At 39.4% G+C, this 27451-nt stretch overlaps 3 protein-coding genes across 4 annotated transcripts in view; 1 reads left to right on the top strand and 2 right to left on the bottom strand.

Annotated features, from left to right (window-relative positions):
- LOC129241605 (peroxisomal targeting signal 2 receptor) overlaps positions 1-16036 on the top strand; it is a 31151-nt gene extending 15115 nt beyond the window's left edge. The window contains exons 1-4 of one of the 2 annotated variants that reach the window (XM_054878035.1): positions 9607-9701; positions 14647-14879; positions 14948-15576; positions 15663-16036. In XM_054878035.1, the coding sequence (XP_054734010.1) occupies positions 14676-14879; positions 14948-15576; positions 15663-15834 (1005 nt within the window). In that variant the 5' untranslated portion in view covers positions 9607-9701; positions 14647-14675 and the 3' untranslated portion in view covers positions 15835-16036. Of the gene's footprint in view, positions 1-9606; positions 9702-14646; positions 14880-14947; positions 15577-15662 lie in introns of those variants that run through there. The other variant, XM_054878036.1, reaches the window with a different exon arrangement.
- LOC129241604 (phosrestin-1) lies at positions 9730-11571 on the bottom strand. The gene is made up of 3 exons (XM_054878033.1): positions 10560-11571; positions 10294-10488; positions 9730-10221 (listed from the first exon to the last, which is right to left on the bottom strand). Exons 1-3 carry the CDS (start codon positions 11413-11415, stop codon positions 10067-10069), a joined length of 1206 nt encoding a protein of 401 aa, XP_054734008.1. The 5' UTR covers positions 11416-11571; the 3' UTR covers positions 9730-10066.
- A 3058-nt stretch (positions 16037-19094) lies between the features above and the next one.
- LOC129240460 (uncharacterized) lies at positions 19095-24637 on the bottom strand. Its single transcript, XM_054876266.1, has 3 exons — positions 24418-24637; positions 22546-24355; positions 19095-22398 (listed from the first exon to the last, which is right to left on the bottom strand). Exons 1-3 carry the CDS (start codon positions 24635-24637, stop codon positions 19095-19097), a joined length of 5334 nt encoding a protein of 1777 aa, XP_054732241.1.
- Positions 24638-27451: the final 2814 nt, after the last annotated feature.

Genomic DNA, 27451 nt, shown 5'->3' with positions numbered 1-27451 from the left:
TTAGGAACCGGTTCTGGCCAGAGGCTAGCTCGTTTTCTGCTGCGTCGAAGCAAAGGCCAGCGCTAATGAAACGCAAAAAGGTAAGCGTCGGATAAAGGGTTCTTGGGAGTCAAGCCGAAGCAGTAACCAACACATATGGCTACTTAGTTAAGCCCTTAGCTACTTGCAACCAAATATTATTGATTTTGATGGAAATATGTCAGAGCGGCATTCAAATGGAAAATTTGTTTTCAATATTTTTGTCGACCAATGTCCGTCGGTGGGATTAATGAAAGTGAGCATGCACAGCTGGACGAAAATATCAAATATGACAACATAGTGGACGTAACGACAACATATTTGTTTATAGTTGTTGTTGTAATATGCAAATGCTGATCGGCCAGCGAGCGGCGGTAGCGGACTGGTACCCTTGATGCACAAAGGAAAAGAAGACAAGACATTTACAACACTTGCAACACTTTTACAAAAGTTACAAATTCTTGCCCATAGCACGCATGGCAACGAAGAAGCGCCAGCAACCCTTAAGCACTGCCGCGACTTCACTAGCCTTTATTTGGTTATGTACTCGTACACTCATTTGCATATCCATTGCAGGTCTATGGCCGCCGTTTTCGTATCAATTTGAATTCTGCATGTCCTTAAAAATTTATAATCATCGAAAACTGGTTTGCCATCTTTTAGTGTCCTAGATGCACCGCTTATTGTATTTGGCTCGCCACGGCCATCCACCCGAGTTGACCTTTTCTCATTGCAAAACTTGACTGACCACTTTTGGCGTGAGAAACAAAATAGAAACTCAGCAGCAATGATTCACAGCTTCACTTTCAACGCAGCTTACCTCTCCTGATCCTAGCTGATGCATTTCCGTGTCTAAGTCTTTCACAGGCGCGAGCAATCAGACATTCTAATGTAAATGAACCATGCAATTCTCAAGGTACGGTCGGACAAATGATGCTGCTTCGGATTTTGATTTTGGTTCTGTTTTTGCATTGCACTGCATTTTCTATTTCTACAATCAAATACGAAAGTACATACAGTCATACGTACAATAATATAAATATTTGCATTTTAAATAGGACCTTCGGATATATGTGTGTGTGCATGTAGTGGTAACTTCTAATGAACTTAAAAGTGTAAATACTTAAGAATTGCGTCAAGTCACGTTCCAGTGGTGCTTCAACGAAGTTTTCCTTGCGCCAAATCCCAATGGTGCTCACCGTAACCGCCTGTCGCATCAGCCCATATAATCTACAAAAATGAGGGAAACTTCATTCAAATTCCTGAGATAGATTGCGCGCATGCGTATACGAAATTTGCATTTCCCCAAGTCACGCTAGACAATAAGCGATTCGGAATAAAAGTACTCACCTCGCCACGATGACGATTGCCATTAATTTTATTCAATGACTCAAAACGTTTCTCAAAGTGTTTTTGTGGTTTGAACTCGACGTGTCCGAAGCTCAGCTGGTGCGGTTGATTGTAGCGCATGAAGATGTCGCTGTGAAAATCGTATTAGCAAATAATAAGTATATAAGTGCATATACATCCATATGTACAAACACATTTACATGCATTTTATGTCAAAAAGGCCTTATAAAAAAGATAAACTTTAAAATACAATAAATTTGGGTAAGTCGGAGCATTATGCCCATAGTTATTAGCGTTAATACATATTTTGGGTCTTTATTCCATTCCCCATTCGTCAGCGAATATGTTAGTAACTTTGGAAAGTAGCTGCCAGAAATTCCACATGTTTGGAAGCACTTACTGATTGTTAACTACTAATTATTCTATTCGGCATTTCCCCGCTCGCTATTTTTATGCTCGACTAACTTGACGAAAAATTTGTTGCTTTCGCATACACAACAAAGTTATCGAGTAAAATTAGCCGGTAGCGAGTATGGATATAGCTCATTAGGCCGCACTACCTTACAAGTACATGCAATATAAGGCAGCTCTCTTCCCGCGTTTCCGACATATGTATATTCATTTGCTTCATCTATTCGCTACTTGATAAGTCTTGGCGAAAAAAGAGGCCTTTAATAAGACCGCGTCCATACAGGGAAACATGTGTTGCGCCAACTCATTACTTGTGATTCTCGTGCTCTGCCAACACGCTTGGTGATTCTCCTTCTTCTCAATGTTGTTGTTGACTTTACACTAAAGACTAAAGCTGGCCATAAACAGGGCACAATTCCCAGCGATTTGTGCCTAGTTCGTAGCACACTCACTGTACACAAATCCATAAACCATGAAACATGCGAAACAAAAAAGCGGATGACGCGATTGCTTTTGCAGTTATTTACATATGCAGGCTTGGATGGAAAAGCAGAATGGTTGAAAAATAGGAGTAATCGTTCTCATATTAAGTTATTAGGAAATATGGAAATGAGTGCTTCAGAGGAGTATACATTTTTTTTTTTTAATACTTGTAATTTTTCCGCTTACTCTTATCTCGACGACGGTTAGTAAAAAAATGATAAAATTCCACTGCAAATTCTGCTCCACAAACTAGCAACAAACGCCAGGTAAATGAAAATTTTCAATTACTTGGAATTTGTTCCCGCACTTCGCCATACACGATGGATTTTCTTCTAACTGCAACAAATCGATGGGAATTGTACCCTGTTTGTGGCCAGCTTAACAATTGCAATATGTGTGAACACGACGGGCAATACCAAAAGAGAATTCGAAATGTTGAAGCAACAAAAGGCTCCATGTATGAACTAATGAAAACCTCTTGAAAGGCAACATTGAAAATAGTGAGTTATAACAGTTTTATGAGGTGTAACCATACTCGCTAACGGCGAAACTTGCTCAATAACTTTTTTGTTGCTTTCAAATGTAAATTCTCGTCAAAGGAGCACAGCTCAAACATAGCATCTAATGAATACATATTATGCTTCATACGAGTAGTAACTATATTATGTGTAAGAAGATATTGCATATTTTCTTTTGTTTTTTTTTTTTAATATTATAAGATAATTTTTCGAAGGATGTTTTTCAATCGTACTATGACTATGAAATGCAAGTTAAATATTTTTATTTTTATACTTTTCTATTGGGTATTCAAATCAGATTTCGAAAATAGTAATAATAATTTACAAATCCATTACCTCCTTTTTATAAAAAAATTATCATGCAGCAGTCTCAAACATTGCTGTCAAAAAAGAAGTTTGACATCTGGCAGCATTGCGATTGTTTGGGACTTTAAAACGGGGAATCCTACAATTAATTTGCTCTCGGTAGTGCATCGAAAGAACGGAACATAATAAATTAAAATAAAATAAAAGTCGAAATTATAAGACAGCGGGGGCAAAGCTTTATTAAAGTCAAAAATTTAATTATTAGTCATCATGAAAAGGGTAAAACCGTTCAGGAAAGCGCGGTAATAGTGGATATATTCTGTTCGACTGTATACGACGTGGTAAAACGTTTCAAAGAAATAAAATCCGTGGAAAATAGGAAGAAATTGGGACGACCAAAACGGTTTTCGGATACTGATGAACGGTGGATAGTGCAACAAATTGAAGTGAACAAATTGAAAGCCGGCAACAGAAGTCGCCCAACACCTTAATGTAAACTGCAACCCCGAAGGTATACGTATAGTATTGCGAAAGAATAATTATAATGGAAGAGTTTCACGAATTTCCAGCACTATCACTTGATGTCGGTCTAAGGCTTATGTACCACTGTCCTAAAGTACTTAAAACACCTCCACAATCTCCAGACATCAATCTAAATGCACATCTGTGGGCTTATTCGGAAAACAAACTAAAAAATCATGTTATTAGAAACAAGAAAGACCTAGAAGATGCTAATAAAGAAGAATGGGGGGAAATAGATCCTTTAACATGCAAGAAGCTGGTCGAATCCATGTAAAGAAAACAGAATGCTGTGCGAAAAAATAAAGACTTGCCGACTAAATATTAAATATATTGTTTTTCCTAAATATTATTTGCCTAACTCTACTTTATATAAATGTCCGAGTTCTTTTTTGTTCATTTTTCTAAGTTTTTATGTTTGTATTTTCTATGTACGAATGAGGTGAAGTTTGTTTAAGTTTTTTGTAGGTAGTTTTGAAAAATACACTTGCAGAACGAAAATAAATGTGACTCATAAACGCATTAGATTTGCATTTTAAAATATATTTTTAGTTTTGAAACGATATCACTAGGGAGTCCGAGTTCTTTATTGAGCCTCTGTATGTATGCCCACCTCTCGTTTATCTCTACAACTCACAGCCAAATTGCGATTTTTTTGTGCAAAATTTGTAACAGCTACAATTTTTGTTTAAATCAAAATCTATAAGAATTGTATGGAGAAGAATAAGTGCAGTAAGAAAAGTAACTACCAAACAAAAAGTTACCCTTTCGTGGCCATTAACATATTTACTTCATTGCTTGCCGACTACGAGTTAAAAAAATTAATTTCCCTCTAAACTGTGATTATATAGAAAAACAGTTATTATTCGCAAAATGCTTCTTTATCAATTTGATTTTTGTTTTGCCCAAAGTTCAGAATTAAAGTTACAATTCCAAATCAATGGAGCCTTTGAAAGGATTAAAGTTTTTTCCGAATTTTCGTATGTATATATTTATTTTATTTATATGTAGTTATATTCTCGTATGTAAGTCTTTAAGTATTTGATAATAAAGGGTTTTTCAGTAAGAGCGCTTCAACTTTTGAACTTTTTTGAATAAAACACAAACGGTTTGACTTTTTTAACTAATTTTTTTTTTTATTATCGAGTTTGAACATATACATTTAAGTATGAAATTCGATTTCTTTTGCATGACCGCCGCGTGCACGTTTTACGAAGTCCAATCGGCCGAAATTCCAGCAATTTCGCGTTCAATATTGGCTCTGAGCTCACAAATCGTCGCCGACTTGTTACTGTAGACCAATGACTTCACATAACCCGAAAACGGAACGGCTTGTTAAATGGACCGTAAAATGGCCGTAATGCTCTTAAAGTAGCAGCAACAGAACGATTATTTTCATAAAAAATTTGCACGATTTGCAAACTCTTATGCAAATGGAGATTATGACAATAAAACTTTGCTAACCGAAGAAAGATGTTCTGCATTCGAAAGAAAAGGCCACCGTTTGTATTGTTATTCAATAGCCACATTTAATTGATTGCCTTTGAGAACTGAGCAATTTAACCCCAAAGAGTTAGTCTTTTACAGCACAACTTTATTGGGAATACTAATAATGAGTTACCGATCACCTTTTGATCAATAATGATTACCTAACAGTTATTATCCTTATTACTATTTAATAGTAATACACCATGTTGCATGCCTTTCTTTGGGTAGTAGGAACGTGCGTATTGTAAAGGATCTTTCAAAAGGTGCACCTAGATGTGGTTTTAAAATAATGAATAATTTCCATGATTTCACTATATTAATTTAACATACGGCTCTTACCAATTATATGTGGAAAATTATATCATTTAAATGTTAAACACAGGTAAAATCCGAAAATAGTCAATTCATGATTCCCTAATTGTTGAGAACGTCGAGCTATCGATGTTGAAGGTTGACCAGCAGCACTTTGCTCTACAGCAGCAACATTCTCAACAGAACGTCCAAATCTTGGTCTGGCAGCCCTTTTTCTATCCTCTACAGCACCAGTTTCTTGAAATTTTTTCACCAATCTTTGAATTGTCGACTCATTCGGACGATTATTTCCACCACAAAAATCGACAATTTGCGATAATAAGATCGACAATTTTGAAAATAAGTTTCAGTAATTTGGACTCATTGTTTCATTGTGTAAAATTGTGCATCTGTCTACTACGCAAATGTCAAAGATGACATAACCGAAATGTAACGCCTAGGAAGTATTTGCTACTGACATCTAAGCGTCAGTTTTGAAAGACCCTTTATATAAATATTTTTTGCTATTTAAATTGTTAGCCGATGAACTTGTTGAGGTATTTTCCACTGTTCAAAAATTCTACTGTTTACTTCTTTTGTATGTTGAAAGACTTTAGTCCTAGACATTGAAAAAGAATATTTATATTTCAAAAAATTAAAAATACTCACGCAGCAAACTAATAGGTAAGGTTTGCCAGGTCGCTTCCTAAGACAAGACACTCGGTGACCCTAAGGGCCATTGTGAGGTTACTAGTACCTCCAGTGAGAAAGAAAGAAATAATCGCCAAGGTATTGGGCAAGGCTTCTTTGAAGTGCAGGTTATTCACATAGATGGTGTTGTACCATCTTCTCCATATACACAACTTCTGCAGAAGTCATTGTGAGGTAAACCCATTCTACTGGCTAGAGTCCCAGCACAAACCAATGACATCGGAAACTTATTTATATAAACCTTAAACAATCTAAAATCATTGTGTGAAAAATTAGTCGTAACTACCTCTCTAGTCTTCACCAGATAATATACACTAGGAATAAAATCGCTAAATAATTTTTTTTCTTTAACGCTTACGAAAACGCTAAAGTTGCTAAACGCTAAATTGCTAAAATGACAAGGGCAAAAACAATAAACGCTTACTGATAGGCTTTCTTTATTGCTGCTGGATATCCTTTTTGCTTCTCATACTCCCCATTTTTCTGCAGCGCACCTTGTGCGGGTAAGGTTTCCCTTTCCTCAGTGTCTGTCAGTTGGTCATTTACATCATTCAATGGATTTGGTGTTTGTATTGCGATGGAACTGGTGTTTACATAGCGGCGTGGACGGGAATCCATCGCGAACTTGCCATTCAAATGCAACACATGGTGATCAAAAGAGACGGGTGTGGAATGCTCCAAATGTCGTTTATGCTCTTTTTTGAAAGTGGGTATCGGTGGCGCCAGCATCGTTAGTGGCACATTCGGTGGAATGTCCTGGTAGTAATTACCTAAGTTGCGGTACTTGGCCACTTCAGGAGGAGTGGCACGCAGTAAAGGATAATGCGGCCGATTGTTTTTCTCACTAACACTTGGATTGTATTTGTGTGATGGCAAGTGTTGTAGCAGAGTTGTATCGTTAAGCGTTGCAACTTCGTCGTTTGCATTAAACTGATCCTTGGCGTGGGCTCTTCCGCGTTGATGGTTACGAGCATTGCGTATTGCGAAAGTTTGTTGAGCAGCACAATAAATAACCGGCGAACGGACACTCATACTGAGCATAATGGCGAAAATCATAATGGGCAACATATTTATAACAGCTTTAAACTTTACTTATTTAGTACTTAGTGCGATTACAATAACACTTTCACTTGTACATCCAACTATTTACTCGTACCAACTTTAAGAGTTTAACCATTGATGACGCTCAGGCGCTCACAATGCTGAACCGTGGTTGACAGTCGCATTTATAGGCACTGTCACATAAGCAAATCTTATGAAGAGGAAGTTTTTCGAGTGCCACACTGGACCACTTAACCGTAGCCGGTCTCCGCCTGTGTCTACCTCAGTTTCTTCCATTTTTTCTATTTTTTTAGGTGGCACAATTCAGCAGAGTGTGAAATGACTTGTGATGTATTTAAATACATAAATACTTCGGATACGAAAAGCAAATGGAAAAGAGCAAGTCATCGACAACCGATTAAAAAAGTTCACCACAATTGTGCAATTGAACAATTTCGAAGTAAAATAGCGGTCACACCGCAAGCCATAGGAGAGAGTGAGCGCAAGCCGTGAAAGAATATACACACTCATGTACGTACTGTAGTAGTGGCGACGTTATCTCTTTTTTAATAGTTTGGAACTGGTACTAAACGAGATAGATGAGGTCTACCTTTATTTATTCTTTCGAGCCAGTGTTAATTTAGACGTCGTCGTAATTATCGATAGGATAGAGTGTTGTCTTAATATTTACGGGGTTCTGCTCTGAAATTTATATTGGAAGCGAAAACAAACACGGGTTGTGTAAGAGTTAAGCCAGACCAATACCGAGCGTTAACAACCCCAAAATTTTGGGAGTCACCTTCGGCAGTTGCTCTCCTTCTTGGCGCATACAACCGCAATTGCCATTAAGGTCCAAAGCCGCAAAAAGGTCTGGAACAATTTCACAATAAGGCTTCCATGCACGCGGTTAAGAAGCACAGTAAGATGCTCAGCAAGCAATTCCTGCTGGGGTGCTACCGTAGGAATCGCCCAGAGCTAGAGTCACCTCCTAAGCGAGTCAGGGGACATCTCTTCGACTATACTGACGAGATTCAGGACCAAACACGACTGCGACCACTGGGGTCTCTTACCGCCTTCCTTAACTCCAACCATCACTCATTGCAGACGAAGAGCTTCAGCTGCCTCGTGAGATGTAGCAAAATTCCGACTGCGAACGGCAAATCGTTTTTCATGAGAGCTCTTTCATGGCAGAAATACACTCGGAAGTTTGCATTGTCTGCCGAAGGAAGACTGCTATTAGAAAAAACTTTTTCTATCATGTGGTGTTTGATCCATGGAGATTCGAACCTGTGCCTTTCGGAATGGTGGCCACGTATCAAACCATTCGGCATTGCGGCTGCCTGGTACTCGTTACATAGGAATAATGGATGAAATGGTTTTCCAGTGGCTAAGCTGTACTCATGCAGAACTATACATTTTTTCACTATTTGAATTTTTTCCTACAGGTACTCCACGGCTAGATTTGGGTAGTAATTTGGGCACTCCGAACAACCAGTTAGTTGCATCAGTATGTATATATAAATACATACTCGATTTTCAAAATGTCAATTTGTGATACAAACAAAGAGGCTTTGTGGGGGTACCTAAAACTTTTCAACACAACACAACTAATAAATATAATTTTGCGAATTTTGAAGACAGTAGATGACACCACTACTACCTCCTCTTCTAGTTGAAGGTAAACTATTCAAAGCACAGCCTTCAAGTCAAAAGGAAGGCAGTGGGCAATTCGCAAATTGCAAGGCATCTGCACATTTACCTCAGCTGGTCTTTAGTTTCTAAAAATAATAATAGAACCGATTTGCATAAGTAACGTATATTTCAGGAAGTTTCAAAGGCCAACAATTATGGTTTTCGCATACACGGATACTGATAAGCTGAAATACACAAACACATAGCTACACTGCCTCATAAATAAGAGAGATGACCGTTAAACCAAGAGGTCAGTTTTGGGAAATATACAGCTTTAAGTCGATTTCAAGTGATAATTGAATGGTCCAATGAAAATTCTGGCGTCTAAAAGGGTTGTTTGGCGGTACTGATCGCTGATTGGTCAGGAGCAAGTATTTGAATGCATGGGTATGCGAAATCAAGCACGGTAAATAAAGGTAATAAGGGTGGCAAGTCATTGCTGTTGTATGCAGCCAAATAAAGAATACATAAACATAGAGCTACACGCATGGAGCACAATGCACAGGAACAACAATTCTTTTGCAGGCACTTATCTACATACTTGTACTTACGCATACATATACAAAACCAACATTTTTTCCACAACAACCCTTATTCACGAATATCGTTCCACCATTATTTGCACTGCACGTACATTCATACATACATCCATACATGCATACATACATATATCCGGCAACTCAACACGATAGCCAACATTCATCAGTCGCATTTGAAACTTCCAACAAACCGAACGGATGCTACACAAATTCCATGTGGATGCTGAAACGCTTCAAATACGCTTACAAAACATTGAACTACCTAGAAGAATTATTAATTTATAAAAGTCAGTAGTTTTCACTACTGGAATTGTGTTGTTGTGTGATCTGCCAAGTAAGTTCCTCGTCAATATAAATAAGAATTTTTTCGTTCACAGATCAACATTTTTATTGATTAAGAATGGCGCAAGTACCCGCACCATACAGGTATTTGTGAATGTAATTGATTTGGAGTATTGCTTCGCTTACATACACAAATACAAAAGTAGACAAGAATAATTTATTAAGGATTAAGTTTAGTGCCGCTGCTGATGAGACGCGATGCCGAAATGACTGTTGTTGCAACAAATTACTTCCACAGTTTCTTCTGTCAGTTTCCATTAAAAATATCACATACGCCCTGTTGGCAAATTCGTTCAAGTGTACCCGATTCCTGGCCAGCTTACGCCACCCATAGGTGCACCCCATTGCCTGCCACGCCTAATCATCCATATTAACGTTGTTCATACGCATCTTGGCGAAATCTTCGAAAACTATATTGTCATCGTCATCCTGATAATAGCCCTTTACATTGCGGTGCTGCTCAATCGACTTCATCTTCTTCATGGCATTGGAGCGCTTCTTTTCGACGGAGCCTAAATTTGGGAGCAAATGAACGTTTTATTTACGAATTACACAAGAATAGCCCAGGTTGTTCAATCTCTTACCGGGTGCCGGTTGCAGCAGTTTGAATGGCACATCGGTCTGCATTTCGCCACCCAGAGTTCCGCAATTCAGCTTGATTCGCACCGAATAGGAGATTACAATACCACATGCATCACCAGTGGATTTACCATCTTGCACCAATGTCGAGGAGGCCAGATTTACGTCTTCATCCTTCAAGTGACCATCGAGTGCAATACCTGGAAGAAATTTAGTTAGCAATGAAATAGGATGCAACACCTATGTCAAGTGTGTGGTGTTGGCTACTCACCATGACGGTCTTTGTTGTTTGCTGCCAACGGGATCAGATAGAAAGTTTTGGAGAGATTCGCGCCCGGCGTTATGGGGCAGCCCTCCTTCGTTTCAAGCTGTGCCACATGTTTACTGAACTGTGCATTCACCATAGTGATCTCGGTGTGCTGCACAATGAAGCATTTAATGCTCTTCACTGACTTCTTGGAGTTGTTGCTGATCTGCACAGTGGCAGCTACTTTCTCTCCATGATAGTAAATTTCGCGATCGAGCGTTACTTCCAAACTGATTTTGCCATTCGAGAAAGTGAAGCCTTTGCTAACTAACGAGCTGGGCAAGCGTTGGCCACGGGTTGGGGGTGCGTACTGCAGCTTCTTGATCACCAAACTAACCATGCTACGCTTGTGTTGACGGTCATCTTCCGAGTCTGCCACGTAGGCCCGAATGGTGTATTCAATGCCAAGCGGTTTTCCCATATCGTCGCCCTCCTGTTGCAGTGTCACTGAGCTCGGTGAGTTGGGTGGGAAGTGGAAGGTGAAAGGATGCGCATTGCTGCCCAACTTGCGTACAAGTTTTTCTTGCATTGGTGTCATTTCCATGTTGCTGTTGGTCATGGGAACGACTTGTTCGCGGCACAGAATCAGTTCCTTTGAGAACTTGACACCCATGACCTCGTCCTCTTCGCGGCCATAACGGTAGGTGGTGACAAGCTGTCCAAAAACACGACGGTTTTTCAAGTAATCCGGATCGACCACCACTACACCATCTACAGGATCACAATAGTCCAAGTGATCGATGAAATCACGTCGACCTAGATAGAAGGTCACTTTGCCATTGGGTGTGGCCTTCTTGAAAACTTTCACCGATACGACCATCTTTGTGTCTTTTTTAAATTACAAGTCTAATTTGTAAATTCCCGAATGCTCTTCCGTTTTTCAATCCACTCACTTTATATTTCAAACACTGAATGACTTATGGTTTGGGGTTCTAATGTTCATGCGTGCCTGAAGGGAAATGCGAGCATAGAGACCGCATACACCTGCTTATATTCCTTTGCTGGGCGGAGGTTGATTGTTTTTAACTAAGTGGATTTTCTCATTACGTACACTGTATTGCGCGCTGCTGTCGTAATTATGCTAACATTCCAGTGGGCGGCCATGAGAAGCCGTTGTGCGGCATCAACCGCGCAATAGAATTGAAATTAGGGATGGCCATTCGTTAGACCAGTGGATTGAAGCCAATATGCCAATAATGCCACGTTTTGTTGCTTTGCCCTTTGTACATAAGTAGTGGCAACGTAAGTGCTGTTTGCTTTTGAATGGCATTAACATCTTAAGCGACCTCAAGCAAGGTTAGAGGCAACGGTGCAGAGCGCTCAATTCCTTACCTAATCAGAGTTGCTGCGAAGGGAATTAGCGGTGCTAGCATTCACAGTTCGATGTATTTGTTAATACAATCAAAAACAAGTGCACGCAATTGTGTCTTTCATTCTCTTTTTCAGCAGTGTTGGCTTGTTACTTTTCCACTTCCGTGCACCATTCCTTCCCCCATAGTACCCAAATTGGAAACACGTGACTTAGTTTCGTTTTTAGTTTCTTATCACATGGAATTCGTTAAAGCGTGTTTCACCACTATGCATACATGTGAGTGTAAATTCCAATGCTGCCTCCGCTTTCCATTGCGTTCTTTAAAATTCATGCTGAAGCCATAGTAAAATAGACGGGTGGAAACCAAGAAAATCAATAAATTAGAATAAGCAACAAATTTAGCTTTCATCCACTATACTAAAGCTTTAAAAATGCGATATGAAATTGGAAAATTATTTATAAAAACTTAAGCAACACGAACAGAAAAATTACCTCTAGCAGCCTTTCTAGACATTGAAGGTGCATTTAATAATATCGCTCAAGAAAAAATACTCATACTCAAAAGCTTCACATACAAAAGTAAACGTCGTAGGCGTTGTAGATCTAATCGAGGACAATGCAAAACATTGTTTCATACGAGTATTTTTTGTGCACCCAAAACCTTAATTTGTTGTTGAAAACCTAGGCTTTCGTTACTTTCTGTATTAATAAATGTACAACTTCACTCTTTTTTCACCGATTTAAGATGTTTAGACGGGCTTTTTAAAGGGAAAGGTTTAAGTTTTCAAGTCATTTACATGCAGTGGCTCAAACGTTTAGTCGTACTCAATTGAATGCCCGAATACAGAACTACCTGATCAGTATTTATTTTTTTATTTATTTATTAATCAAACACACAGCCATAAGTTATTTTTCAGTATTTGACATTAAAGACTTAAATGTGATTTTAATGCTTAAAGGGGTTTTAAGGAAAAATATTTGATAAAGGGAAATAGCAGGCTGTATAGAAGTGGAATTAGGAGGAGGAGAACAAGGGCGCATCATAAGAAGATATGTATAAGTGTACATGCATATTAGAAGCTTAGTGGACAAATAATGTATGAGTGCATTTTTAAAACGCAATGTACTTCGGATAGTTTTGCTCTTTTGTGAACTGAATTCATTCGACAATATTTGGAGTCACTAGAATTAATGAACTTGTGTGAAGCAGCTTAGGCATTTTACTTGTAATAAACCATCAAATTTTACAGAAAATATTTTTAAGGCAAAAACTGATATGTGTTCGTGACGTTTTACACAATACAGGTATGGCCATGTTGTTGTACAAGGCATTAAGTTTATTATGTCATAGACTATCACAATTGGCATACAACTCACATCCATACAATAAGGTTGGTTCACTGGGTTAAAGCGCTAATTAGCCCATAATGAACGGAGCACGCCTTATTGCACTGCAAACGTGACTATTCCGCGATAGAGTTCTATTGAAAATTATTCCTATATTTCTGGCAGTGCCGTCCAATTTTATAACAGTCTTGTTCAGTTTCACTTTACTGTAGCCTTCGAGTTTGAAAGTCTTCTTGTTAATAACGGTACACTAAGATTTTCTCGCATTTAAAAGTAACCCACTGTCACAGGCCTCCTTGCTGACGTGATCTAAGCCAGTGTTGAGGTTTCTAATACAAATATGGACGGACACAAAGGGTCCGGTGCATATACTATAATTTGACATAATCTGCGTACGCATGAATAACCATTTAGTGTCTAATTCTTTGACCTTTATTACAGCATTCAAACGTCTTGACATAGATTCATTCTACTAAGTTTTTACATGGCGGGGGAAATATTGTATAATCTGGTTCTCAGAGCTTCCTTCAGTTCGTTTGTGCTCCGAAAAGCTTTCTTTTCTGAGCAATTCCTGCCAAACATGCTCGGGATCCAGGCGATTGGGCGGGTGCTTGCAGTAATTTAGGACAGATGGAGTTGTGCTTCGGGTCGTTGTCTTGATAGATAGAAAGCAAAGTTGTACTTTAAGGATGTGCAGATATTGAAATTTATCCACACCGCCTTCTAAAAAATAAATATTTCTGACGCCTGTGCTTGGAAAATATTTATTAACTAAGTTCTTCGTACAAATTACGCTCCAGTTTAAGTTAAAAGGAAAAAAGCAAAAAAATATAATTGTTCGATTTTCATTGATTTGTGGTGGATATTTGATTGGTTAACAGTGGCGAAAAATAACATCAATTGTGGTTAGTCGAACATTTATAATGAATATTTACTTCATCGTTGACTAAAAACAAGCATTAGAGCAGTAAAGTGAGCAACATACAACATCACATGCATGTGTTTATTCAGTATTTGTGTATGTATGTATATCAGCTCATTCAAGTTGCCTTGCAAAAACTGTTATACTTACATAGGAAGTAAGAGGACATTTTGTTTAACTACTACAATAACGGATGTGATTACTACAATAACTAATATTATTCTAGTAGTTTGAAGATTCATTTTCGGTTGAACGTAGATACTTCCGGCTGATGAGATATTTGGCATACGCTATATACAGCATACTTTTAGGCTCACCGTGCAGCCATTCACCACCTCATAATTGGTTCTTGTCGCGACTGATCGTCATAAATTAAGCACATACAAAATTTCCTCACTCAACACATTCATATGAATTCGTGATTAATTTTAATCTCTCCATCTCCTAAAAGAAATTTGTATTCTTTATAGATTTCCAACTCAACAACACTTTTGGAAAAATGCAGTCGTGTTCCACTCCTGATCGCCATGGGTACAGCGTGTGCTTTTCACCATTCCAGCCAAACCATTTATTACTGGCCACAAGTCAACTTTATGGCTTGGCTGGAGGTGGCACATTATTTCTGTTAGAGCTGCCTGCGGCGAATGGCAAGGGCTTGACTGAACTTGGACGAATGGAGTGGTCTGATGGACTTTTTGATGTGGTATGACTCTGTTAGCGTGCAAAATGTGTTCTCTGCAAAATGTTTTCACATATATTTTCGTCTTGCAGGCATGGTGTCCGTATGCGGATAATATAGCGGCAACCGCTTCTGGTGATGGCTCTCTGCAAATATGGGGCGGGCTAGACGATAACACCGATTCAGAAGAAATGCTGAAGACGCTTACTCAGCCCTTGATTTGCTTGCAGGAACACAAAAACGAGGTGTACAGCATCAACTGGGGCGAACAGTGGAACAGTCATCAGCTGTTGTCAGCCAGTTGGGACGGCACCATCAAACTATGGGATTGCCATCGCCAGAACTCGTTGGCCACCTGTACCGGACATAGTGACCTCATCTACTGTGCAAAGTTCTCGCCACTTATTGCCAACCTCTTCGCTAGCGTAAGTACAGATGGTTACTTAAACTTATGGAATTCTGCTCTTGAATTTTCAGGTAAACCACTGATGAGCATCGAAGCAGCGCACAACGGCGAAGTACTTGCCTGTGACTGGAGCCAATTCGACCGAAACTTTCTGATGACTGGTGGTTCGGATGGACTGGTGCGGGCTTGGGACTTACGAAACATGCGACATCACATCTTTCAACTTTACTCCGGAGAATTCGCGGTACGGCGCCTAGCTTGCTCCCCGACAACGGCATCGGTGGTGGCAACAGCAAATTACGATTTCACCACTAGGTAAATTTAAGCAAACATTTAGCTTTTATACCTATATTGGATATTTGTTCGAGAAATGGCGTTATTTATCTAATGTTACTTCATAGAATCTGGGATTTCAATCAGTCTTTAGACGCTATGGAGGTCAATGTAAATCATACAGAGTTCGTGTGCGGATTGGACTGGAATGCTAATAGACCACATCAGCTTGCCGACTGTGGCTGGGATGCCGTCGTTAATGTTTATACGCCGAAAACACTAACTGACCTGTTGGACTAGGGATTCTGGGGAATGCTTGGGACGTTAATGCATTACCAAATATACAACTTGATGAGAAGAGGTTTAAAGTAATGTTAAAAGCTTTGTAAATGCGCTGTGAAAACTATTAGATTTGATAGTTAGAAGCTAAGGAATCGAAAAGAAGCAAAATACAAAGGATGACTTTAAAAGGTATGAAATAGAGGACCACGAGGAACAAGTAGCTGAGCTATTCTAATTTTCACCAACTAAGTGTCTTCATTGTGATAATAGAAATTTACTCATACAATCATGGAAATTTTTGAAGAAAGATTTACATAATTATTCATATTTTAGTTAATGTATAAATTTTTTATTGAAAAAATAATAAAACCTTTTATGTATAAAGTCGACTTACAAACAAAATTATGTATGGGACTTAACGTTGGCGAGTGGTACGAGTAGAAAAGTTTGAGCTCAGCGTACACTTAGAAACATTGGCCACGCAGCGTAAAATTTTACTCTTTCTTCACATGGCATTAGTCACTCACGAAAACCGGGTGAAATAGTAGCGATAAAAATTTATGGCGCTTCTGCACCCTTTGCATTCCGTAGGAATTTCACTAATTTTACTGGTTGATGCGTGCCATTGCAGGATTTGAAGAACTTGGAAATTACTTTAAAACGCAAGTAAATGTTTCGAGTGGTAATATGGCGATTACCAGATGGATAGACAAAAGTTATGGCTGACGATGTACAGGAATTGAATAAAATGGATACTATTTGGAGCAAGAAATTGTGGATTTTTTTCTTTAATTAATACTCAAAGATTGAAAAAAGTTAAGTTTCAAGGAAAATTATAATTTTTGGTCTAACCATTAAGTCTCCGGGACTCCTAAGATGAGATCAGTCAAGAAAAATATCCGTTGCGAGCTCCCCTTGTTTGATATACTTATTCACTTATATACGCCACCATTGCTCCATTTACCCTTCCCCATTAGCACTTGCATGAACATAGAATATGCGAGTATGCAAATACCATTCAACTGAGATATTGCATACATACATACATATGTATATTTCTCTGCTGCTCCAGGAATTGTCCATCGCAATTAGGCTGGCGAGGTGATGAACATTAATGTGTTTGGTATCCGACAGCTTTGCAGAAGAAATCTCTTTGACGGCCGGACGTGAGCGCACTTTGTATGTATGTTTTGTAAGCTTGCATGTATCTGCATATACATATGTGTTTGTGTAATGCAAAATTATATCCATCAGATTGTGGTTATTGGATAATGAGAGTGATGCACACTTGCAAATGTTGCCAACTTGGCTTCAAATTCAGATGCGCGCTCGACTTAGCCTTAAAGATAAATATTTGCTTGTATACGAATGTTTGTTTGTTTATTTGAGTTGTCTGCAATTTTAGAGCAGATAGTGTTTGGCTAACCCGTAATTACGCTAACTACATTGGCCAGACGAAGGTGCGATAATATCATTTTGATTAATGACAACCGCAAATTAGGCTTTGAAGTTCAAGTTCTGAATAACTGAAACAAAGATGGGCAAAAAAAGACAAAAAGCTGAAAATGAGAGAGCTAAAAATTAAATAAAAAGTCTGTTTAATAAAAGCAAACCAATAAAAAATATCAAGCAACCAGAAAAGGAGCTTTTCAATCTTTTTAATCGAAAATTTAACCACTACTTTCGGCCAGTTACTTGTACCAAGTGCGAAGAGATGCTTGGATGTACCTAATCTACTCATTGTGTTCGGAAGCGTCCGCTGTGTACCCATGGGTGCCGAATTGAAGAATGTTTTCACTGGAGAATAATTGTCACCACGTTCCTGTCTTCTATACTCTCCAATGATCCTAAAGCATTCTCACATTTGTTAGACATCGCCCACGTTGGGAGTTATGCCGTTGTGAGTTTTGCTCCTTTAGGGAGGTATCTGCACTTCATTCGCCTATCGAACACGGAGAAACACCCCGAGAAGAACATTAGTGGTGTTAATGCTGGTTCTTAGTTAAATAGAGTCCTCTACAACTACAAACCTATACCCGCGTACAGTGACGAGTATGCAAATACGCAAATACTTTTTGCTCGTTGCCGGAAGATTATTCGTTTTGACTTTGTTCGCCGCTGGACATACCCATTTTATTTTGTATTCCAAGACGCAAATTATTATTATTTAAGTTGTTCTCTATTACCTTTAAATTCGCACCAAAAAATGGTCAAAAAACTGTTTTTTGTGCTGTTACAAAGGTGGATTTGTCTGAGGACATAAGTTTACTTATTCAGCTGGGTGCTGAAGCACAATAATACACTCCTTCACCTTTATAAATTGAATAGTCAACTGATTTCTGCAATACTGGGACTGCAGTTAATAGAAGTGATGGGAACAGTTCGAGCTGATATGCACTCAACAATTTTTGGGCAAGCACCAAATGATAATAAACGCAACTGATGTTTGCTGGTATATCTAAGGTAGCATAGAACGAGCAAAGACAGCAACCACTAAGAGTTTGGCGCTCTCTAGAGTATTTCATTACCCACTGTTGCGCGTATTTTTCTAGCGCGTCAGTCGTATTGTTTCAAATTTAAACACAAATTTCTAACAGCGTCCGTACGCTTTAAAACTTTTTGTATTTCTGTCTTATTTCTTACGACTACTCCGATTTACACCAAGTGACACATATTTATAGCTAGTCAGAGTGGCCTGATATTACAGTTAAAAAATAAAATAAATAATTGGCGCGTACACTTCTGTTAGGTGTTTGGCCGAGCTCCTCCTCCTATTTGTGGTGTGCGTCTTGGTGTTGTTCCACAAATGGAGGGACCCTACAGTTTTAAGCCGACTCCGAACGGCAGATATTTTTATGAGGAGCTTTTTTCATGGCAGAAATACACTCGGAGGTTTGCCATTGCCTGCCGAGGGGCGACCGCTATTAGAAAAATGTTTTTATTAATTTTGCTTTCACCGAGATTCGAACCAACGACCTCTCAGTGAATTCCGAATGGTGATCACGCACCAACCCATTCGGCTACGGCGGCCGTTAGTAAATATGTAATAAATAGCAATAGAATTTATGTTACTGTAATTATGCTTACTGTATGTATATATGCAAATAATGAGAGATGCTCATAACATAACAGAAATAAAGTGCAAGTGAGAAAGAATGCGAATATGAGAATAATGGCAACATACAAAAATAAGAGAATGATATTTACTGCTCGGCCGTACTTTTCGTCGGTAACACTCCCTTGCCCGTAAACAAGTCTGACAACACATGTTTTCTTCACTAGGTACCGACGTCTAACACCGCTACTTTTGCAATCGGTCGATGAAGAATGCCTGATTTGGTTTCTACCATAGCGCTCCGAACTTGGTCATCCTTCGCTTTTACCACATCTACAATTCTGCCTTTCGGCCAGCAGTTCCTCGGCAGGTCTTGGTCTGCAATTACCACGACATCGCCAATACGTACTGGGCGTTGTTTTGTGAACCACTTGGTACGTCTAGAGATGACCGGTATATATTCCTTCACCCATCGATGCCAAAAGCGGTCAGCGAATTGTTGGGTCAATTGCCAACGTTGACGCAGATTGACGGTGTCGCTACATATTGGCCTGTAGCCATCCGATGACCCAATCAGCAAGTGGTTGGGAGTAAGAGCCTCGTCGTCACCATTTTCCAAAGAAACAAATGTAAGCGGGCGGGCGTTCAGGATAAATTCTACTTCATTCAATGCACTTCGCAAGCTTTCATCGCTGAAACTTGTTGAAGGTAGTATTTCATAAAGCACCGTCTTCACTGATCTCACAAGCCTTTCCCATGCACCACCCATATGGGGGGTGCTTGGTGGATTAAATCTCCATTTTACTCGGTCGAAAGATGAGGCGATACCATTCAAATCGATATTTTTCAGACTCTCGCTAATTATTTTTTCAGATGCCTTGAAATTGGTGCCGTTGTCCGAGAATATCTCCCTGGGATAGCCGCGTCGTGATATAAAGTTGCGTATCGCCATGATACAGGAACTGGTATTTAAGCTGTGGGCAACTTCGATGTGTATAGCGCGAAGCGTTAGACATGTAAATAGAACGCCCCATCTCTTTTCTCGCCTTCTTCCCACGATGACAAGCAATGGGCCAAAATAGTCGATACCTACATACGTGAAGGGCCTCTCGAAAGCGGCAATCCTTGCAGCCGGCAGCGCTGCCATTTGTGGCGGCTGAGGAATTGAGCTATGGTTTTTACATTTTTGACACTCTGCGCGCACTCTTTTATACAACACCCTCAGTCGATTTATAAAGTATGTACCACGAATTTGATTGATTACAGACTCATGCATCAGGTGATGGAAATTTTCGTGAGCCCAACGCACTATTAAAAAGGTGACATGATGAGAATTAGGCATCACTATAATATCTTCATGGTTGTTTAAGTGTTCAACTCGACTTTTGCATCTTATTATGCCATCTGTGTCTAAGTAAACGTTTAAAGTAAAGAGTTTGCTAGAGTTGTCAATATTCTTACCGCGTTTGAGGCACCTGATCTCTTCACAATATTCACTGGACTGAGCATACCTTATAAGAAGACATTGAGCTTTCTGAATCATGTCAAAGTCGATGGATGTTTTTCGTTGCCTTGCTAGCACAACTGAGCGTAATCGGTCGACGTAAAATAAAAATGTAGCCACGGCTCGATACAAACGTTTCCAGCTGGAAAAGTGCTCCACGTTCAGCATCAGGTTGTTCATGTGTTCCTTTTTCATATGTAGAACATAATGTTTAATTTCCGAATCGTCGCACTCCTCTAAGCTTAACTCTTCGCACTGCGGCCAAGCTTCTGCGCTCGACCTTAAAAAATTTGGGCCGGTAAACCACAATTGGTAGCACTGACGTGTAGTTGTTTTTGTAGCTAAATCGGCGGGATTATTTCTCGAGGGAACCCACCGCCACTGGCTTACGTTTGACGCCTCTAGAATTTCACCTATTCTATGCATCACGAATTGGTGGAAGTTTTTAGGGTCCATTCGCATCCATCTTAGCACCGTCTTTGAGTCTGTCCACCAATATTTCGACATTATGTTAATACGTTGCGTATTGCTTACCATGTTCGCCAGCTTCACACCAATTACCGCCGCCTGCAACTCTAGTCTGGGTATCGATAATGGCTTTAGCGGTGCGACTTTGGATTTACCAGCCACTAGACTAACCGTGACGTCGTTTCCCTTTGATACACGCAAGTAGCAAACGGCTGCATACGCGCTTTCCCCGGCATCAACGAAGGTGTGAAGTTGAACATCTTCAGCATCTTTCAGCAATAGTGAATAACATCGAGGTATTTCGGCAGCTGTTATTAATGGCATAATGGACTTCCACTGGTTCCATTTGTCGAAAAGATTGTCTTGGAGCGGGTCGTCCCAGGCGAGACCAGATCGCCATACATCTTGCAGCAAGATCTTTAACCCTACGGTGTAGCAGCAAACAAATCCAAGAGGGTCGAAGATCGAAATTAAAACTTGGAGTGCTTCTCTTTTCGTTGGTATGATCGATTCGTTAATAACATCGCGACGAAGTCTCGCAAATCTACAAATATATTTAAAATTATCGCTTAAAGGGTCCCAAAACATACCGAGGACTTTCGTGGTTGAACCCCATTCTTTGACGGATTGAACTGACATAGGATCTTCTTCGAGCTGCTCCACGACAAATTTGGAATTTGAAGACCAGCCACGTATATTGAAGCCAGCGGCGCCATGAATTTTTTTTACTTGTTGAGCCAATTCTAACGCAGATTGTTCATCATCTCCACAGTCAATAAAGTCATCCACGTAATGGTTCTTCTTTACAGCTTCTACGGCTCGAGGAAGTTCATTTTCAAAATGGTCGGCGTTTTTGTCACGTATGTAGTGGGCAATAAACGGAGCGCAATTCAGTCCGAAGGTCAACGCTCGCATGACATAAATACTTGGTTGCTGAGGATCATCACCGTCATCGCACCACAAAAATCGCTGAGCATGCATGTCGCTGTCCCGTATATTGATACGGTGAAACATCTCCGCTATATCACCGCATATAGCCACTCTGCCTACTCTAAAAGCTAATAAAATACTAACGAGTGGGTTAAGTAAGTCTGGGCCACTCAGTAGGAAGTCGTTGAGTGACACCCCGTTCACCTTTGCAGCAGCATCCCACACCATCCGAAGCTTTCCAGGCTTATTTGGATTGCTTACAATGAAAATAGGCAAATACCATGTTTTACCGTTAGAAATAGCAGCCTCAATCGGGGAGAGTTTTTTCGCGTACCCCTTGGAAAGTAGATTATTGATTTGAATTTGAATATTAGATTTTAACATAGGATCCTTAACAAACTTCCTCTGCAAACACATCAGCCGTTGTAAAGCATATACATAGTTATTGGGTAGCAATGCACTTGAGGTACGCCACGGTAGCCCAATTTCGTAAAAGTTATCGCCCTTTTTACAAGTGTTATTCGCAATACTCACAGCTTTGGCATCTTCTTCCGACAGTAGCTGAGTAGGTTTGGATGACTCTAACGTGAAGAATTCTTTTACAGTCTCATGCAGCTCATCGTATCTTTTTTGACAATCGCATGTATGTATATTTAGTCGATATTCGGCAGTCTGTCTTGAATTGCACCCCTGCAACGCTCATCCTAAACGGGTTTTTGACGCTATGGGCTGGAACCAGGTTCCCTCCCTAATTTTGAGTGGAATTGCCAACCTCCAGTTGTCCGCACCGATAAGCAATGATGGTTTTACGTTGTTATATGATGCAATTGGCAGTCCCGCTAGATATGGATATAGCCGCTCCATCGCAGATGCATTGATTGACTGTGCCGGAAGATTGAGATCGTCAACAGTATGAATATTCTTGAGAGTATATTTCTGCCAATTTGTCACACTCGAAATTTCGATGGCCGCCCGCACAGAATTTTCTTCAACACGCGTCGTGTTACCTGTCCACCGCAAACACAGAGGGTCTCGTTCACCTTTCAAGCCTAATTCATCAAATATTCTTTTTTCCATTAGCGTCACAGAAGAGCCTTCATCTAAAAATGCAAATATATTCAGTACTTTATTTTTAGAATAAATGCGAATCGGAACGATTCTGAAGAGTGGCTGCATTTCTTCGTGGCTGCTACTGTGCGTATTTATCTGCGCATCTAAAAATTCGTTTGTATTTGTACTTACGGCGATGGGTTTTTGTTGGCTCATTACCGTGATTGTTTTATGTAGTAACGGATTATGTTTTATAGTGCAACCATCTACACCACATACTTTATTCATAAAACATTTCCGTCTATGCGGATTCAAACATTGGCGACAGAGGTTGTTCGCCTTAACTTCCTCCCATTTTCGCTGAAGTGTAAATTTTTTAAAAGTGTCGCATTGCATTACCTTATGATCGTTGCTCTTGCAAATTATACACTGCTTGCTCCTTGGTATGTTGCGAGCTGGTGATGGATGCTGAGTGTTCACGTCGATAGTATGCGTGTTAACCGTAGCACTACTTTTAGCAGGTGCTAAAGAGACGACAGTACTGGCTGCTTCGGCTAGATTGTACAACCAGTCGCTGAATTGTTTCACCACCGGAGTCTTTTCATCTTTCGGGTGAACCGCCCAGTTCAGCTTTTGGTTGTTGGGGAGCTTGTCAACCAACTCCTTGACGAGCAGTGGGTTATGCAGGTGCATGTACATTTGGCATCCCTCCATCGTGGCACAAATATTCCTGACGCAGAGTGCAAATTCAATAAGGCCCTCCAATTTATCCTTCAGTGCAGGCATAGCACGAGCTTTATTCATTGCGCGCTCAAGGATGTGTTCAGGTCTGCCAAAGCACATTCTAAGAGTTTTTATGATCTCAGGGACCATGGACGGCAAAAACAATTTACATTTTACCATCTCCCGTGCTTTGCCTTTAAGGCTCGCTTGTAATCTAATTAAATTCTCCGCATCGGTGTACCCCGCGACCGTAGTGCTGTTATCGAAACTGCTAATAAACAGCGGCCATTCTTCAGGGTCGCCATTAAAGGTTGGGAGCTGCTTAGGCATGGCCTGCCTTGCTGCTAATTGCCCAGGTGTAGGCCCATTGCTAAAAGAGGCCATCGAAATGCTGGATGAGGGCAGGTCGTTATACTGCGAAAGAATCTTATATTTGTTGTCCAAATATTGTTGTTGCAATTTCATCTGCTCTTCCAACTTTTCAAGCTGAAGGTTTCGATATATTTCGGAATTGAATGGCGTCTGCATACCTTGGCCATTTCGTATACCTGCTTGCTGCACCGGCGAGAGTACTTTTGGTTGACTGTACGAGATCTCATTTGCAGAGGTGGCGACGCTGCCCGTTGTGAATTGTTGTAGCCCTGGGTTATACTCACTTGATTTATTTGGCAGTTGCGATCCCTGAACTGATGTACTGGGTTCGAAATTCCAGTTCGAAGAAGCCCAGGTCGAAAAGTTCGTGGATACTGGAGTAGCGGTAGTAACTGTAGAATTTGCTATATTAGTCGCAGGTTTTAGAAGCGGATTGACTGTTGAGTTAGATATCTTCGCAATTGTTCGAAACGTTGGGAGGAATTTTCGTGCCGGTTACCTTGCTTGGTAGTTGGCGATGACGATGCGGTTGGATGTGCGTTCGTGGTTGATGCATGATTCTGGCAGCTTTCACAGCTCCAGCTTTCGTCAGCCACATTGCTATGTACTCCAACGCAGTTGAAGTGGTACCAGGCGTCGCAGGTGTCACACTGGACCATACTCTCGTTGTCCGCTGCGTCACATTTTCGACAACTTTGCCCCGTTGTTTCTTCGTCCATATTGACCATTTAGCAAATATTACAATTAGTTAAATCAAATTTAATTTTACGGCAAAAGAATTTTAAAGAATTACGGCAAAAAAGTTTTAAAGAATTACCAAAAAAAGTTTTAAAGAATTGTTGCGCGTATTTTTCTAGCGCGGCAGTCGTATTGTTTCAAATTTAAACACAAATTTCTAACAGCGTCCGTACGCTTTAAAACTTTTTGTATTTCTGTCTTATTTCTTACGACTACTCCGATTTACACCAAGTGACACATATTTATAGCTAGTCAGAGTGGCCTGATATTACAGTTAGATTTAGTAAATATGTAATAAATAGCAATAGAATTTATGTTACTGTAATTATGCTTACTGTATGTATATATGCAAATAATGAGAGATGCTCATAACATAACAGAAATAAAGTGCAAGTGAGAAAGAATGCGAATATGAGAATAATGGCAACATACAAAAATAAGAGAATGATATTTACTGCTCGGCCGTACTTTTCGTCGGTAACACCCACTCTAATTCATTTCTAAGAATTTATAATATTAGTTTTGGGAAAAATAAATCCATTACTGTTGCGTAAATGGCTTAAACTGTTTTATGATCGCTCTTTCGCTCCTGGGCGATGCTACGGTTACTAACATGCCGATCAACTTTGATTATTTCTATGATTTTATCAACATTTTCGACGTCGGGTCTGCCTGAGCGAAGTGCATCTTTAACATCAAAAATGCCTGAACGAAATCGGCGAAACTAAAATTGCACGTAACTAGGTGTTACAGTAAAAACTGTAAAATTTACAGAATTTTCTCTCTGTTAACTTCCACTGTGTTAACACCCTGTAACTCACAACCCAATGAAACAAATAATAATTTTGTTAGTGTAAAATGTCACCTTGACAACGAGCATAAACTTGAAATTGTTTGAGAGAGACATCGACCACAACAGCCATCTACCGAGAAATAAATGGATTTCTTTTTCTCCAAATAATATATTTGTAAGTAATATTAAGCAAATCTGATGGATATAGTTTTTGAGAAACAGTTGTTGGGAGTAAGTATTGGAAAGTAATCGGAGAGTTTATACAATTATTTTTTTAAAGCATCATTAGAAGAAAACCACTACATACATATTATATTACTATTTGTAAGAATATATGTACTTATAATCACCACTATAAGGACACTGCGAATCTTTTCCACACATTGACATTCGGCATATCAGAGTTCGTTTTGATCTTGTTGTTGCTGCTTCGCTGAAAAATTTGATGTTTCTGTAAATTTCACTGGCTTTTTTTCTGCCTTTACACCCGAAAATACTTTCTTGCCTTGTATACATATGCCAGCTTTTGTGTGAACGGACATACAGTCTTGTGCAAAAGTTAAAACCGCTCTAGATTGACTTTATATATAGGTACTTATATATACACCCTTTTTGGGTGTTTGGCTGAGCTCCTCCTCGTATTTGTGGTGTGAGTCTTGATGTTGTTCCACAAATGGAGGGACCTACAGTTTCAAGCCGACTCCGAACGGCAGATATTATTTTTTATGGGGAGCTTTTTCATGGCAGAAATACACTCGGAGGTTTGCCATTGACTGCCGAGGGGCGACCAGACTCCATTCTCTGACCTTGTTTGAGCCATTCCTTTCCACTCATCAATTCAAAATAGGCAATAAACTCAGATTTTTATATTTTTTCTTGCGGTGAAAAATCGCGCGGATGTCTATGATTTAACGTTACGAGTAGATTCAATGATGCCGCTCCACGAATGCAGAAATTACATTTGTAGCTATTCGAGTTCAGTGATATCAATTTGGCAGACATCTCTTAGTTTTGAAAGAATTACCTTTCAGTTCCCAATACGTCATTCTACAACCTTTTATTCCAAAACCGAACTATGTGAAAAGCGCTCATTTTATTATAAATCTATTTTAATTAAATCAACTGCCAAAATTGGAACTATTCGTGCCTTATTTTATAAGCACTACAACAAATTTTGAAGTATCTCACTCTTCAGTTGATTGAAATATGTACACCTAGTATGTAATTCGAATTTGGAGAGTCTCATAAAATACTCGATCAATATTACGGATTCCGTGACAGTTGTCAACAGTTGGAAAACGAATTCAAGAAATGAACTTGCACTGAAAAACTGACCCCCTGTTTACGTAGATACCAGAGATCCGCGAAAATGGCCTCATATTTTTTTCTATACGCACGAATTGAGAATTTCAGGAATGTACTGAAGAAGATTTTAATTACAAAAACACCTTTGGATGGGTGTTAACGAGGAATATACGAATATTGGTAAATCGAATCTCCAGTATGTCTAAATGGATGTAACTTGTTATTAAACCCAAAGGAGACTACATTAAATACTGAATTCATTTTCATTCGAAGCAATTAACAAATATTTAATTTAAATGTTAGCCAGTATAAACGCGCCAAATATAAAATTAGTATGAAATAGTTTTATTTTTGTTATTTATGGGTTAAGATATGTTTAATTTGAGTTTTGGTATCATCATTTAAAATAAAAGATGAAAAAAACAGAACAAAAAAATATTTTTTATGAACGCTTTTTTAAGTTACTGTATATAAACTATGCACACACAGCACGTTTTCTGCACCCTTTCTTCTCGGCGACTTCCATTTGTGAAGGGCATCGCACGCCTTTACATAAATCCTCAGTCAGCTTCTACTCCATTAACTTCTTTCGCGTCGGTTGCGTGTCGTTCTTAGTGCCGATGCTGATGCTTGCATATTTACGTTTTATAAATATTTTTTTATTTCATTTTGAATAGCCTTTATTCCTTTACTTTTT

The sequence above is a fragment of the Anastrepha obliqua genome, chromosome 3 (assembly GCF_027943255.1).
Source record: "Anastrepha obliqua isolate idAnaObli1 chromosome 3, idAnaObli1_1.0, whole genome shotgun sequence".
Lineage (NCBI taxonomy): Eukaryota > Metazoa > Arthropoda > Insecta > Diptera > Tephritidae > Anastrepha > Anastrepha obliqua.
The sequence above is the reverse complement of the archived record's forward strand: the minus strand, read 5'-3'. Positions and strand labels throughout refer to the sequence as shown.

What these genes read in the sequence shown, in the direction of transcription:
- LOC129241604 (XM_054878033.1), bottom strand. Translation starts at nt 11,415, where the DNA reads ATGGTCGTATCGGTGAAAGTTTTCAAGAAGGCCACACCCAATGGCAAA. An exon ending in AAACAACAAAGACCGTCATG is followed by an intron (nt 10,489 to 10,559) that starts GTGAGTAGCCAA and finishes AATTTCTTCCAG; the next exon opens with GTATTGCACTCGATGGTCAC. An exon ending in ACTGCTGCAACCGGCACCCG is followed by an intron (nt 10,222 to 10,293) that starts GTAAGAGATTGA and finishes TCCCAAATTTAG; the next exon opens with GCTCCGTCGAAAAGAAGCGC.
- LOC129240460 (XM_054876266.1), bottom strand. Translation starts at nt 24,637, where the DNA reads ATGGACGAAGAAACAACGGGGCAAAGTTGTCGAAAATGTGACGCAGCG. An exon ending in ATCGCCAACTACCAAGCAAG is followed by an intron (nt 24,356 to 24,417) that starts GTAACCGGCACG and finishes CTAACTCAACAG; the next exon opens with TCAATCCGCTTCTAAAACCT. An exon ending in ATCGGTGCGGACAACTGGAG is followed by an intron (nt 22,399 to 22,545) that starts GTTGGCAATTCC and finishes TTGTCAAAAAAG; the next exon opens with ATACGATGAGCTGCATGAGA.